Below are 15,747 nucleotides of genomic sequence, written 5' to 3'. Positions count from 1 at the left end.
ATCAGTGGAGGTCCCACCCCTTGGTACCCAACCAATCCGCAGACCAAAGAGGCAGCCTCCCCTTCATTACACTATCGGATATAAGGACGTCCATCCGAGTGTGGCAGTGTCTGGTACTGCAGCTCTGCCCATTCAAGTAAATAAGGATGGGCTGTAGTACCAGGCACAGCAGCATGGACCCATGTGTCGCTACGTCCAAGCAACATTGAAGAGGCAGCAGCACTAGATAGCGCAAATGCCCACCGATTCTGTCGATCGATGGGTACACCAGGGACCCCACAATTATGGCCTTACCATAGACCCAAAAAAACTATAACTTTTGTTAGTTTAGTGCGAGCCTGGAAGCTGGGACGCTCACGGATTTAGATGAGGGGGCGCAGATCCTGTTCTTCAAGTAGCCGCAATGGATAGTCCCCTCGTCATTGCAATAAACAGGAGTTTTGGAAATCTAGGAGTGCGCTCATCCCTACTTTTCTGTAACTTTTATCAATTTCAATAGAGTATGTGCACAGCTGTATTTCCACCGAAGCCGCAGACCAGGAATCACTAGTTACTACATTGTATGGGTCTTTAATGTCCCAAAGATTTGACTTTACATTAGAACCATGGATATCGGTCTAATCATGTGGTAGCAATAAAGGACCTGGTGTGTTCACAAAAAACATGTTTATACTCAGCAATTTTTGGTAAGAATGTGAACAATTCCTTTATAAAACTGATCAGCATCTTATCCATCATAAGGGTAAGGAGACACGTAGCGGTGGCTGCGAGCCATGCCCACGGAGCACAAACGTATCAATAATGACCGCACAATTTTGCAGGTAATATTGCAGTTTTACCTGCAAAACCGCGTGGCCATTATCAATCATAATTCCTCACCCTAAAGCTCCTCACGAGGCAAAAACAACGATCCAATACAAAACACATTGGCTTTACCACTAACCTGGGTCCACTTTTTATTACTGTTTTGCATTTTAATAGCCGCTATGCCGCCGAAGAGCTTCTCGGATAAAATGTCGTCAGGCAGTTTTGTAAGGAACTGTGCTATATGGATAAAGTCCATCTGTAAAAGGATATCTTCATAGAGTCGCAGGATTCCCAGAGCTGTTCTAAACAAGAACTCTTCTCCGTCCCTGCAGAACACATCCCACACTCGACAGGCAAGATCAAGTGGCAGCGACTTACTGTACAGGGTGAATATCCTGTAGGCAAAAAAAAGTCCAGCACATTTATTCCAAAAACAGAATATAAAATTTATCACCGGAGAAGACAATTTATACATAAAAACTAGTGCAAAGAACCACGTTCTTCATAATCTGCCCTGCAGTATTGATCTCTTCATTAAAAGCATGCAGCGTATAAATGTACAGATGAGATGGTCATTCCAAAAGTGAATTATCTGGACAATTTGATTAAAGGTCCGATGTGGACCATGTAAACCAGAACCGATCATTGATCGGCGCTCGTTTGCTCCTTTCACAAGGAGCTAGTATGGGGACGAGTGCTTGTAACTTCGATCGCTCGTCCCCATACATTTCTATCATGTCGGCGGCACGTCCCCCTGTTTAGACAGGGAGATGTGCTGCGGACAACCATAATATTTTAGGTTGCGTAAACTATACAAGCAGCCGATGAACGAGCGTTTGCGCGTTTATCGACTAATCATTGTCCTGGTTTTTTTGGCCGGTGTAACAAAGCCCTTAGGGACAAAACCATTGTACATAAACCGATCGTAGGCCAAAAATTGCTTCAAGATTTACATTGCTATGTAACTTTCTTCTACGCTTCCAAATACAATAGTTCTGGTGCTTTGCTCCCACTGCTCATTGTTGCACAGTCCCAATAGCAGCCGGTGGGATATAGATATTGAAGCAACTAGTGATATTAATCCAGACACTAACCCCTTTAACCCATTAACATTAACATTTAGTGACATTAACCCCTATGACACTGATGAGCAAGAGCACAGTAGTGGAAACGTTGTCATCAGAACCAGGATAACGACATTTTCAACAGCTGATTTGATTCCAGACGGGAGTAATTAAAAATGTTTTTACATTAGGAAAGGAAGCCTGACGGGCATTCATACTGTCCTCTTAGGAGTACACCTTTAAGCTAGGTTTGCTGATCGCATTCATTTTTTGACTAGTTGCCGGGGGCTCAGCTTCCCATTTTGCATTTGCTCAGATTTTTTATTCATAACTACGCATTATAAATGTAAACAAAAGCAGAGGCGGAGTTACATTATTATAGGGAGCATATAAAGCAAAGCACACATCTTACAGGAGCGTCGTAATGTCATGTGACGCAAAAAAGCACATATCCCAAACCAGGCTCAAAATCATTAATTTAATATGCCGCACATTCAGGCTTGTAAAATTATAAAATAAATAGGAGGTGGTAATTCTATGTAAAATATTATGTCCTGTGGGTGACAAGGGCACTCTCCATATAACGTACCAGTCTATCAGGTAAAGGTCTGGTGTGAGACTATAGGAATTGAAGTGCAGGAAAAGCTTGGGGAGATTTTCTTCAAAGAAAACTTCAAAAGCTGCAAAGTATTTCAGCATCTAGGAAAGAGAGAGATGAAAGAAGTGAAATACACAGGAGACCGCTGTCAAAAACAGTTCTTATAGTGCATTCATAGTGCTAAAGTATGTGTATGTATGTATGTGTATATATATATATATATATATATATATATCACATCCCCCTCCCAACCACACCGCACACACATTACATCAAGTAGTGCCTATAAACATTTTATGGATTATCAATGCTACATGTTCTAAAGCCTCCCATAATGAACAAATCTGCCAAATTTCTCATCATTGGGTTTGTACCGCAAGGGTCCTTTACACAGCGCAATATGGGCCGTGTATACGAGCGCCGATCGAGTCAGCCTGTTGATCGGAGCGCCTTTCACAAGGATTAATGCCTGGTTATCTATGGGGTCGAGCGATCGTTACTACGATCTCTCTATAATGCTGCATAAACGAGCAGAACAGCTGATGAATGAGCGTTTGTTTGTTCGTCGATGATCCTTGCCCTGTTTACACTGGGCAATAGTTGGAAATTAGCGTTCATGTGAATGTTCGTTTGCCCGATCATTGGCCCTTGTATTAAACAAGATCTCATGTACCAGAGGCAATGACCTGCACTTATCCCCAGTTTAAAACGGTTGGAAAGAAGCAGGATGGAGAGTCCTGAAGGTCTTGCTGTACTGTATATATTAATATTTCTTAGCAGACAGTAATCCTGCAGTCAAAATGGACAGGGAGAACCAGAATGGCATTTTTCAGTCTAAGTCCATTTTGCTTGTGTGTATGGGTTGCGGTAGGAGGTGCACGTTAAGTTTATTGGAGTTCTCTGAAAACATCAGCAATGCTGAATTCCCAGCATTTGTGAGATCTCCTTTCAATAATGGATTACTATAGAAAATGGACACTAGAGTTTTGAAGTCTAAAAAAAGCTACTGCTTGAAAGAACATCCTACTGCAGCTCAATACTTATACCACAGCGTAGGCAATCAATCCGGACATATAAATGCATGCAAAATCATAGCTAATGTACCACATTATATATATATATATATATATATATATATATATATATATATATATATATATATATTCTTTTATTCTAATTTCCTTACAGGATTAGTCAGACATTTTGCCTGAACTGCTTTTAACAGCATTTAGAGAAATGCTTTACAGCAGCCACATGTACCATAGGAACCTGTGAACAGAAGGGCACCCTTTGGCTAGTATGGGAGAGTTTGCTTGGCGTGCTCTGTGACCTGTGCAGAGGGGCAGAGCCGTGTCCATCACCTATTGTCAATGACGGATCCTTTGTTATCTATATATAGGTGTTAACTTTCATTGTAATCCTGTAATCCTGTAATCCAATGATGACTGCTGAGAAGTGATCGCTACAGAACAGGAAGGGTCAGTCTATTACGAGGCTCAGTGGTCAGAGTGAAAACGGCAAGATTTAGTGATTTATTTTTTAATAAAGATAATGATATAGAAAATTTAAGGACATATACCCCAAAAAATATGTTAAACATAAAAACTTGATTTAAAACAATAGGTCTTTTTTGGATTCCCTCCATTCCTCATTGAAACCTATTCAGACCAAAAAATTTGCACCAAATACATTGATGATGTTTCAGCACCATTCACATTAAAAACTTATTAGCAATTGGAGAAAGTATTTTCCTCTGCATCACAGAAGACATTGTGTCCTAGTAAATGGCTCTTTTATCAACACTGCCAACTCAGGAAGCGAAAAAGTCCACTAAAGAAAGAATGGCTCTGTGAGTCTATCACATGACAGCGATATCGGTATGGCGTACCATGCTGTGATCTACCCGGAAGAAGGCCAGCTGGCATGGCTTATTGAGAAGATTTGCAAAGGCTATGAATGCATCAGCTTCCTCCAAGTTCAGAATAAGCACTGCTGCGATGAAGGACATGCCCTGGACCTGCGAGGGAAAGAAGAAACGGACAGAAGTGAATCATTAATAAACGACATCATACTTACAGCTGTAGTGTGATTATGGATAGTAATGATGGCCGTATACTGCAAACAAGCTGCACCTGCCACAACTACACATAAGAAGCCGCTTAATAACCCAGAATATCATTTCTTAACAAATATTCTGAGCCAGTAATATCAATGCAGGATTAAACGGCTAGTTTATTATCTGCAAGAGCGCAATAATATATAATGGGCCATGGGAAGCTGCTCATTCAGCCACTGAACTCATTGGTACATACAGTGGAGGCCCAATTCATTGCAGTCTAGAGTGCTGGGTCTGAGGCATGATACGAAAGACGCAGATCGCTTCTCAATAAAAGTAATCTGGGAAATATTTCAGTAAAAATATATGCGAGTTCAGATCAAAGGCCAGCTCCCATTGGCTGCAGTATAGGATTATAAACCAGCTGACAGCCAGGTAATCTCAAAGGGAACCCAGAAATGTGCTATATGGACCTCCAACTGAACATACAAGTACTGCATGTTCATATGAAGTTATGTAGCTAAAATAGAAATGAACAGTCTGTCTAACCTACGTTACTTGTGCAGCTCATTGCAATCTATTGGTTTCTGTTATCAGCCATTACAGGCCTAGAAGAGGTGGACTACAGACGTGTGGATGTTAAAGGGGTTTTCCGGGAGTTTAAAATATTAGACGGACACTAGGAAATGTGATAAGGAAAAACATGAACTAATACTCACCTGTTAAATTTCCCGCTGCTCCAGCGCTGACACTTCAGTGGTACCCGCTGGCCTTTGTTTGCTTTGCGGCAGCAACGACGTGCCGTACATTTATGTGACCACTGCAGGCAATCACTGGCCTCAGCGGTGATGCTTACATGTATGGTACAAGACCACGAGGCCAGTGATTGGCTGCAGCGGTCATGTGGATGAACGGCACATCACTGTTGGACAAGTAAACACAGTCCAGCAGGGACCACCGAAGTGACGGTGAAGGATTTAACAGGTAAACGTCTATAGTCACAATATTTATTCGGTTCTGAGAATCTGCAGAAACATTTGCAGCATATAAAATCACACTAGATAATATTGTTTTCTGTGGAGTGTGTGGCAGTTTTAGGGTTGCAGTCACATGTGACTTATTCGCCTGTTTCCGCAGCAAAACTGTACAAGTTCCAATGGGAAAATGATTCCGCAACTCAGACAGAATTCTCAATTTCTTGTGTTGCAAATGTTTTCCAGTTGACCTATATTGTAATGTTTTCCGCAGCGGAAATGCAAGGCAAATACACCACGTATTACTGCACCCTTAGGATATGTTTACACGACAGATTTTTCTTGACGGGTCCCGCCACAGAATTATTCCTGCCGTCAGCAGGAAGATTCCTACTCACATTCATTTCAATGGGAGATTTGAGCGGAATCCACCCGAATATCGGACGGGACGCTTATTTTGTCCGCTAGCTGAAAAAATCAATTGAAATTAAAGTGAATGGGAGATGGAATTTTGCATCAGAATCCACCGCAAAAAAAAAAAATCACACCGTTTGAACAAGGCCTTATAGTGGTCTTTGGCTTGCTACAAACTGATTTAATAATCAAAATCTCCATACTTCATCAGAATTTCCATTCCTTAGATTTACGGTAATTAATTTTTATGTACGGGGGAGAGGTAGGTTTATTTAATGAAAATCAGATCCATCAGTTAGAGTCATGTAACAGATTATATAAAAAATAATTTTAAAAAAACAAACACCAGGACCTCTGCTCCTAAAGATAAAGGTGTGGGGGGGGGGGGGGGGGGTTTGCTCAATAACCCATGTAAACAATGTACTCTACTGAGAACAATACAAACCAGTTATGCTTCTGTGTTTGGTTTTCTATGATATTTGGCTGCTATATTTGTATTGATCACTATTGCTATAGGGACACTATACCTAAATATGCGGTCTAGTTGAAAACAATCTATTTCTCCCTGTTATCAGCCATTCCAGCTGGAGAATGCCTGAAGGGGCTGAATAAAAACACCTTTTACTAGCTGTGCGCCATTCAGTGCGTACCAAGATTCTCTTCCTTACAAGCTGTAATGTGCCCCAGATTGTCACATTGTGGAAAACAACTAGTTTAGCATTTAGAGTACATCATATGTGTCCTAATCTGAAGGGGGGCGACCGGGAGACAAGTTCATATTAGGGTTTAATGATCCCTAAAGAAATTCTGTCTGGAACTGCATTTTATGCTTTACAATTGGCCCCATGAGTTGATGCAAACACCAGACAAGATGCTGTTGGATAATATATGAATAAGAGCCTGGAGACTAGAGGTTTTCCTTACTAAACATATCGGGGCTTGATCCTACAAGTTAGGGCTCGGCGATCAATCAAGTTAATTTGATTAATTCGCCATTTCAAGTCAGCACGATTTTGGATTTGCCCAGAATTGTGAAATCTATATAAAGCTCTGCCCCTATGGTAGGAGAGAAATAAAGTTTTATTAACAAGCTGGACCGCGGCACCCTTCTCAAAGCTGGACCGCGGCACCCTTCTCAAAGCTGGACCGCGGCACCCTTCTCAAAGCTGGACCGCGGCACCCTTCTCAAAGCTGGACCGCGACACCCTTCTCAAAGCTGGACCGCGGCACCCTTCTCAAAGCTGGACCGCGGCACCCTTCTCAAAGCTGGACCGCGGCACCCTTCTCAAAGCTGGACCGCGGCACCCTTCTCAAAGCTGGACCATGGCACCCTTCTCAAAGCTGGACCATGGCACCCTTCTCAAAGCTGGACCATGGCACCCTTCTCAAAGCTGGACCATGGCACCCTTCTCAAAGCTGGACCATGGCACCCTTCTCAAAGCTGGACTATGGCATCCTTGGTGGAAGTGTCCACAGATTCAGATCTTTTGGAACCATGTAGTCTCATTTATTAATACTGTAGTAGATAAGTCCTTAGTTCTGAATCCGTGGACTCTCGTCTTCAATGCTGACTTAGGGCCTGTTCACATCAGCGTTGGCTTTCCGTTCCGGGGTTCCGTCGGAGGCTTCCGTCGGGTGAACCCCGCAACGGAAAGTGAAACCACAGCTTCCGTTTCAGTCACCATTGATATCAATGGTGACGGAAACATCGCTACCGGTTTCCGTTCATCACCATTCCAGCAGGTTTCCGTTTTAACGACGGAGTCCATAGCGGAGTCGACTATTGAATCCGTCGGAAAACCGGCCTATAATGAGTTCTTAAATCTCTTAAAGTTTTTTTACTACATATTTATCAGAGGAAACCATGGGAAAAACTGATGAAGTATTTATTTGATAAACAAGATCTATGTTTTCCGATTAACCCCTTAATGACCAGGCCCTTTTGCGCATTAATGACCAAAGATTATTTTTTGTTTTTTCACTATCACATTCTAAGAGTCACAACTTTTTTTTTGTTCCGTCGACATAGCTGTATAATGGCTTGTTTTTTGCGGGACGGGTTTTATTTTATTTATTTTTTAATTGCACCATCCAGCATTGTTTTTCACGTTATAAATTTACGCTGCTCACTATGCGGCATAAATATCATGTTACTTTTATTCTATGGATTTATGGGATTACAGGGATACCAAATATGTAAAGACTTTAATCTTTTCCTATGTTTGTAAAATAAAAACTCTTCTAAAAAACAAAAACAAAAAAACTACTTGTCTTTGCATTGCCGCATTTCAAGAGCAGTAACATTTTGATTTTTCCGTCGATGTAGCCATATATGGGCTTGTTTTTTGTGGGACAAGGTGTAGTTTTCATTAGTACTATTTTGGGGTACATGGGACTTATTGATTAACTTTTATTTTATTTTTATGGGGAGGAATGGGAGAAAAAAAAAACAACAAAGTTTGCGGTTTCTTGCGTTTTATTTTTATGCCGTTCACCCGGCGGTTTAATGTGGTAACATTATTGTTTGAGGTGTTACGATCCCGGCGATACCATATATGTGTATGTTATTTTTTTTACACTTTTACTAAATAAAACCAGTTTTAGGGGAAAATTGGTTTTATTTTATTTTTACTGTAATCTTTTCCATTTTTTTCATAAACTTTATTTAACTATTTTAAATTATTTTTTTGTCCCACTAGGGACCTTCACGAAGTGATCTGCTGATCGCTTATATAATGCTATGGTATACTTCGTATACCAAAGCATTATTGCCTGTCAGTGTAAGGCCTTATTCACACGAACGTGTTATACGTCCGTGCTACGCGCGTCGCACGGACCTATGTTAATAAATGGGGTCGTTCAGACGGTCAGTGAATTTCACGCAGCGTATGTCCGCTGCGTAAAACTCACGACATGTCCTATATTTGGCTGTGTTTCGCGCAGCATGCACCCATTGAAGTCAATGGGTGCGTGCAAATCGCGCACGGCACACGGAAGCACTTCCGGGTGCCGCGTGTGATGCGCGTTACAGTAGTAATATAAATTCATGAAAACAGAAAACCAGAGTGTCATAATGACGTCGGCTGCGCGAAAATCACGCAGTCACGCACCATATGCGGATGCCACACAAACCTTTTGCGCACGCAAAACGCAGCGTTTTTTGCTCGTGCAAAACGGACATGTCCATGTGAATAAGGCCTAAACCTCACAGGCGATCTATTAGGCAGTTGCTGAAGGCAGACCTGGGGGCCTTTGTTAGGCCCCCCGCTGCCATGGAAACCCAACGGCGCCCTGTGATTTTTGCGGGGGTGCTGATGGGGTGACAGAGGGAGCTCGCTCCCTCCCTCCCTCTGTCAAACACATTAGATGCCGCTGTCGCTATTGACAGCAGCATCTAATGGGCTAAACTGCCGGAATCAGTGCGCACTTTGATTGCGGCAGGAGCCAGGCTGTGTATAACAGCTGTGCTCCTGCCGCTGATCGTGTGGGTACAGTGGCAGTGCCCATGCGATCAAAGTGATGGATATATCCATTGCTATGCAGAAACTAACACCTGCTTGTGATGGCAATAGCAGTCGCTCCTCGTTAAGGGGTTAAAAACCTCAATGTTTTTTTTCTGTGCGCCCAAAACAGGGAGGGGAGAGCGGTTCAATGTATTCTAAATAGGGTCAGGGATCGGATAATATATATCCTTGTGACCTTGTATGGATATCATTGTTTGTTTCTGTTATTCACCTTATTAAAATAAAGGATATAAAAAAAAAAAAAAAAAAAGCAGACGCGCTGCACAATATGTGTCTGCCTCACTGAACGACTGTGGACGAGAAACCTGATCCTGCATTCAACCAGAGAGCCCCGAGTACACAGTCTGTAAATCACACACCCTAGCGTGCAGGGCAGTGCAGTCCGATCAGTAGGTCGGTTTTTTTAAAGCTTGCTTATGATAGTCATCATGTAAAAGCTAGCACAACATATTCTAAGCGCCGTTACATCACTGTGTGCACTGGTTTATTCAAAGACGGAGTTTATTGAATGACCGTGCATTCTGGGACTTTTAGTACTACAACTGCTGGAAAACCCATGTCACGATTTAAAGCATACCTAACTTTTCAGAATAAGCTGAATAACACGATTTCTGGCCATTGTATGACTTGTATTCTGCATTCTTTAGACGTTTTCCCCTCTGCAGGATCTCTCTAAGGCTGGATTCACACGAGCATGTTCGGTCCGTAAAGGACGGAATGTATTTCGGCCGCAAGTCCCGGAACGAACACACTGCAGAGAGCCGGGCTCCTAGCATCATAGTTATGTACGACGCTAGGAGTCTCTGCCTCTCTGTGGAACTACTGTCCCGTACTGAAAACATGATTACAGTACGGGACAGTTGTCCTGCAGCGAGGCAGGGACTCCTAGCGTCGTACATAAGTATGATGCTAGGAGCCCGGCTCCCTGCACTGTGTTCGGGCCGGGACTTGCGGCCGAAATACATTCCGTCCTTTACGGACGTAATGTGCTCGTGTGAATCCAGCCTAATTCTGTGGTCTCTGAGCTAGAGCCGAACAGCTATCATGTCTTCTCTACACTGCACACATAGAAGAGTCAGAATCCTGCTCCCCTATCTCCATCACATAATATACACAGTCACTTTTGCCATGGGCTGTGTCAAGCATTGCAGCTCAGAAGGGGGAGGTGAAAGGGCAGATGATGAATAAAAGACTGGTATTGCCAAGAAAACAGACACATGCATACTTTGTTTGAAGAGTCAGCACAATGTTCAACATACATAACCAACATCTGGTCTGTAACATGTGTAGGCCCCCAGCACGCTGTGCAGCAAGTCATGATACGGTCCCCCCTGTAACCAGAAAGTACATGTTGTTAATATGATCGTTTCATTTCTTTTCTACTATCATTATAAATCATTTATCGCTTTCATAACAAAAATAGAACACAAAAACAAAACTGTGCTTACATATAAATCAAAGCCTGTTCAGAAAGCCAAAAACAGACTACGGAAACCCCTTTCAGGATGGGTGTATTTGTCAGCAGGAATACGTCTCTTTTTAAGAATTTGGCAAGATGGAACTTGGGTTTACATGCTGATAAAGTCACAGACGTCGCTGTAGCTGCATGAACCCGTACACCGCAAATAACCTTTTGTCTGCCAGTAACATTGAATAGGGAAAGAAAAAAAAAAAAAAAAAAAAAAAAAAACTCTGCTAAACTGAAGAACTTCAATTTTAAAATGTAGGATTACATGGTGCTCTCATTTTTCTATAACCCATTTTCAGTAAACATTACTTAGGTGTGGGGCCTAAATGAATCCCCAGAACAAGATGCTACGCATTATGAGTAGTAGGAGTAAAATCACCACCCAAATTTATACCTACCAGTTTTTTGAGCGGCAGGCTTAAAGGTGAAGCATGCCTTACTACATATTTCTAACAGTAGTGACAAACATAATGCCCCAGAAAAAGAGTGGGATCCCACTGCTCCCTGACCCTGCGTTTGTAGCAAACTATTGTATCAAAGCAGATCTTATCGCATATCTCCCAACCATCCCAGATTCAGCAGACAGTCCCGGATTCCGGGCGGTGTCCCGCTGTCCCAGTGGTATGTCCTAGGGTCAACTGTATCTGTGTCCTCAGGACGCAGATACAGTTGAACTCAATGCTAAAGCTTCCTGCTTCAACATTAGTACACAGCGGAGGAGAAAAGGGAGCTCCTCCACTCGTCGAGGACTCAACAGGCACAGCGCTACTTTAAGCACTGAGCCAGAGGAAGCCCTTGACATCACTGTCCATATATGGACAGTGACGTCAGTGGCTCCTCCAGGAGCGGAATCTCCTGCCAGAGCGTTGCCGACTCTCTGGCCAGGTATTCCGCTCCCAGAGGGAACTACTGACGTCACTATATATGGACAGTGACGTCAGGGGCTACTCCTGACGAAGCTCTGGCCGTGGATTCCACTACTGGATGGAGCCCCAATGGCGCTAACTACAGGGGGGGTGGTGCTATCTTCATGGGGGGAGTGGCACTATCGATGTGGGCACTGGCACTAGGGGCAGCTATGGTGCCATTATACTGCATGGGGTCATCTGTGTGGGACTTGTACTGCATGGGGGCATTATACTGTATGGGGCATCTCTGGGGGCATTATACTCTATGGGGCATCTCTGGGGGCATTATACTGCATGGTGTGTGGACATTATACAGCATGGGCGCATCTGTGTGGGCATTATACAGCATGGGCGCATCTGTGTGGGCATTATACGGCATGGGCGCATCTGTGTGGGCATTATACGGCATGGGCGCATCTGTGGGCATTATACGGCATGGGCGCATCTGTGTGGGCATTATACAGCATGGGCGCATCTGTGTGGGCATTATACAGCATGGGCGCATCTGTGTGGGTATTATACAGCATGGGCGCATCTGTGTGGGCATTATACAGCATGGAGGCTTCATACTGTATGGGGGCAGCTATGGTGGCATTATACTACATGGGGGCATCTGTGTGGGCATTATACAGCATGGGCGCATCTGTGTGGGCATTATACAGCATGGGCGCATCTGTGTGGGCATTATACAGCATGGGCGCATCTGTGTGGGCATTATACAGCATGGGCGCATCTGTGTGGGCATTATACAGCATGGGCGGATCTGTGTGGGCATTATACAGCATGGAGGCTTCATACTGTATGGGGGCAGCTATGGTGGCATTATACTACATGGGGGCATCTGTGTGGGCATTATACAGCATGGTGGCAGCTAGAGGGCATTATACGGCATGGTAGCAGCTAGAGGGCATTTTATGTGTGGGAGCAGCTAGAGGGCATTATACTCTATGTGGAAGGCACTATGGGAGCACGATACTGTGTGGGCTGAACCGGTTGTGTATGGGCAGGAATTGGAGGCGTGGCCTAAAATAAATACATTTCCGCGCTGTGCTATGCATCTCTTTGCAATACTTGAAAGTTGGGATGTATGCCTAAGGTCCTTTACAAAAAAAGGGAGTAGGGCTCGGGGTGGAAACCCAACTACATGATCGCTGAAGGTAGAAGACAAAGGCACTGGGACACAGGCCCCACTCTCCCCTCAGACTGGAGTTCAGATATAAAATGTGGACATGCAGCCCTACATCGTACATTAATAATACGTTTTTAATGTTTCCTTCTGACAACGCTTCAATAAGGCGGCTCTGATTACATAACATCGCGTGTGATGTCTTTGTTAAGCTGCACATATACTAAATGTGGCTGGCATGCGCCATTAACAATCCTCTCCAATGTAGCCCCTACTGTAAACTAGAACATTCTTATATACTGTATATTATATTAAATGTATATATTCTATTGATGTAAAACGACATCCTATAAATAACCAGGCTTAAATTTAAAAAAAAAAATGCTTTTTAATTAGAAGGAAACTTTTACCTTCTGGAAAATATACAGTGACGGGAATGTTCTGGATATGTCTAGTTTAATTAGCTCTAGACTGGCTTCTCTGTCAGCGACCGACACCCCTGCGTCTAAAGGAAGCAAAGACAAATGTGTCACTGGAAACAGCAAGAAAACACACGAGACTTCAGCGAGTCCAAATAAATAATCAGCAGATTATTAAATGCTAAACAAATCTATAGCTGCAATGTCCCAAATATCAGGGGCGAGATCACTAGATTTAGCTTATTTGATGGGAAAGAAATCAATCACTAAATTTATTCCAAGGGTAACAGCCAAAATTTGTGCAGTTGGGGCAGAGATCGAGGTCTCTATAGTCAGAATAAAAATTAACTAAAACACAGTACTTCTAAATTCTACCTTCCAAGGCCGCATTTTACTGCCACCTTACTGGATGATATAATGCAAAGGTGGAATATTTTGCTTTCAAGTCCCACTAGGCCGGGTTCACACTGTTTTCTTGCGTTAACAACATGCGTGTTTTTAGGTTTTGGTTAATAAACTGCCATTGAGAGACATTGGAGTTTATCTACCAACACAAAAAAACCAATGTATGTTTAAAATGCAACAAAAACGCACAGTGTGAATCCAGCCTTATATACAAAAGCTTTTAATAGGTACCCTGGATGGAAATTCAAATATTATATGTGATGCCATGTGTAATGCACTCCTACCAAACAGTACTGTAAAATACCTTCTTTGCTGCATAATCACAAAATCCCAGGGAATAAATACCCACAGAAGGGCTAGATTAGGAAGAAGCCTCACACATTGACATTTTTTTTATATAACACATATTAGAATATAAGTATATTTACCTTCAGATTCAGTTTCGGAGGTGGTCTCACTGAAGCTTTTCCAGCGCTCTTTAGCTCTAGAGAGGAAGATTTCATAAAGCTCTGGAAATTAAAAAACTATGAGTAAGTATAAAGGAGAACACCACCTGCAGCCATGAGTAACAATATACTCCGGAGACGCAACACATTAAATCCGGATATGCTCACCAGGCGTGATATTAAGCTCATTCCCTATAGCCAGACTCCACACTTTGCCACGTACACTGGGTGGTAAGCCTTGCCACCAGAGATCGCGAACTTTCCTTGTACTTCTCCTGGAAGAAAAGAGGAAATGAGACAAGGAAATGAAAGTCAGTCATTAAAGCAGATTTTCCATTTAATTTTGAACTGGGTCCATGAACATTTCAAATGACAGATGTGGTTACACAAAGATCTGAACAAGCACAACCCTTTACAGTAGCCCAAATCTCATAAATTCTACATATACACACTGAGGCCCCATGCCCACGACCGTAAAATCACCCCTGCCACCGTGATAATCTGCATAATAAAGGTAATATCTAAAGAGGTAGTCCAGTCCCTAAAAACTAATGGCCCATCCTCAGGCCCTCAATATCTGATCGGTTGGGGTAAGACTCCAAATACCACCGCCGATCAGATGTGTGGAAGGGGCCACAGCACTTGTACGAGCGCGGCTCCCCCTTTATTTCCCTAACTGCTCACACTGTGAATCGCCGACACACTTGTAGCGGTGGGTCACAATATTAGTCTGTTCACTTCAATGGGAGAAGGCTGTAATACTGTGAACCGCCGCTATTAAGTGTGTCGGCGATTCAGTGTGAGCAAAGCTCGTACGAGCACCGTGGCCCCTTAAAAACAGCTGATCAGCGGGGGTCCCGGGAGGCGGACCCCAAACGATCAGATATGGACAGCCCATCTTGAGGATAAGACATCAATTTTTAGGGACTGGACAACCCCTTTAAGTCAGAACCCGAGGTTGCCCAGTAAAGGATAAATGGAGCACACAGCGGGATGCCCTGACAAGTTATTTGTCAGATTAGGTCTGTGATCCTTTTCCAGTAGGTTTCCATTAGTTCATTCTCACCACACGTGTGTCATTGCTCCTGTGAGGGACTCCAATAGCCAGCATTTGTCAGAGTGGATCAGATGAAGTTTGTAAAGATAATCTGTTGTTCGATGCCATCGAGTAATAGTTTTTAAAAAGAGTTCTCCTGCATTTTAATACACCGGGAAAAACAGTGTGCGGCTTAAAATAAGACGTTTCTTCTCTTGAGAAGGTCATATCTAATTCCATTTCCCAGGCCAATAGGTTAGCTGGGTTTGTAAGGTAGATCTTTAAAGGAGTAGGCCCGTATAGGCTTTTGGGGAGAGGGAAGCAGCAAAAAAAGCTTCCAGCTAGGGTTCTGAAGGTTAGGAAATCCTGCCAGGAATAGTTTACACATTTTTGTGAAGGTGTAAGAAGTTGGTTATGTATTGAGCAGAGGGGGAGAAGAGATCTGAGACTAGGCGTCTTATCTTTGAAAGCATCAGCAACGGTAATGGTGTTTAGGTGATTC

The 15,747-nt window shown here is 43.1% G+C and overlaps 1 protein-coding gene across 1 annotated transcript in view; it reads right to left on the bottom strand.

Moving 5' to 3' along the window:
• The window catches only part of LOC142663112 (TBC1 domain family member 12-like), a 71,861-nt gene that overhangs the window by 5,787 nt on the left and 50,327 nt on the right, over positions 1-15,747 (bottom strand). Inside the window, exons 7-13 of the mRNA XM_075841412.1 lie at positions 14,378-14,484; positions 14,192-14,272; positions 13,350-13,444; positions 10,697-10,768; positions 4,358-4,486; positions 2,461-2,570; positions 944-1,202 (exon numbers count right to left, since the gene is read on the bottom strand). Of these exons, the coding sequence (XP_075697527.1) occupies positions 944-1,202; positions 2,461-2,570; positions 4,358-4,486; positions 10,697-10,768; positions 13,350-13,444; positions 14,192-14,272; positions 14,378-14,484 (853 nt within the window). The remainder of the gene's footprint in view (positions 1-943; positions 1,203-2,460; positions 2,571-4,357; positions 4,487-10,696; positions 10,769-13,349; positions 13,445-14,191; positions 14,273-14,377; positions 14,485-15,747) is intronic.

The sequence above is a fragment of the Rhinoderma darwinii genome, chromosome 11 (genome assembly GCF_050947455.1).
Source record: "Rhinoderma darwinii isolate aRhiDar2 chromosome 11, aRhiDar2.hap1, whole genome shotgun sequence".
NCBI lineage: Eukaryota > Metazoa > Chordata > Amphibia > Anura > Rhinodermatidae > Rhinoderma > Rhinoderma darwinii.
This window is presented reverse-complemented; position numbering and strand designations above follow the sequence as displayed.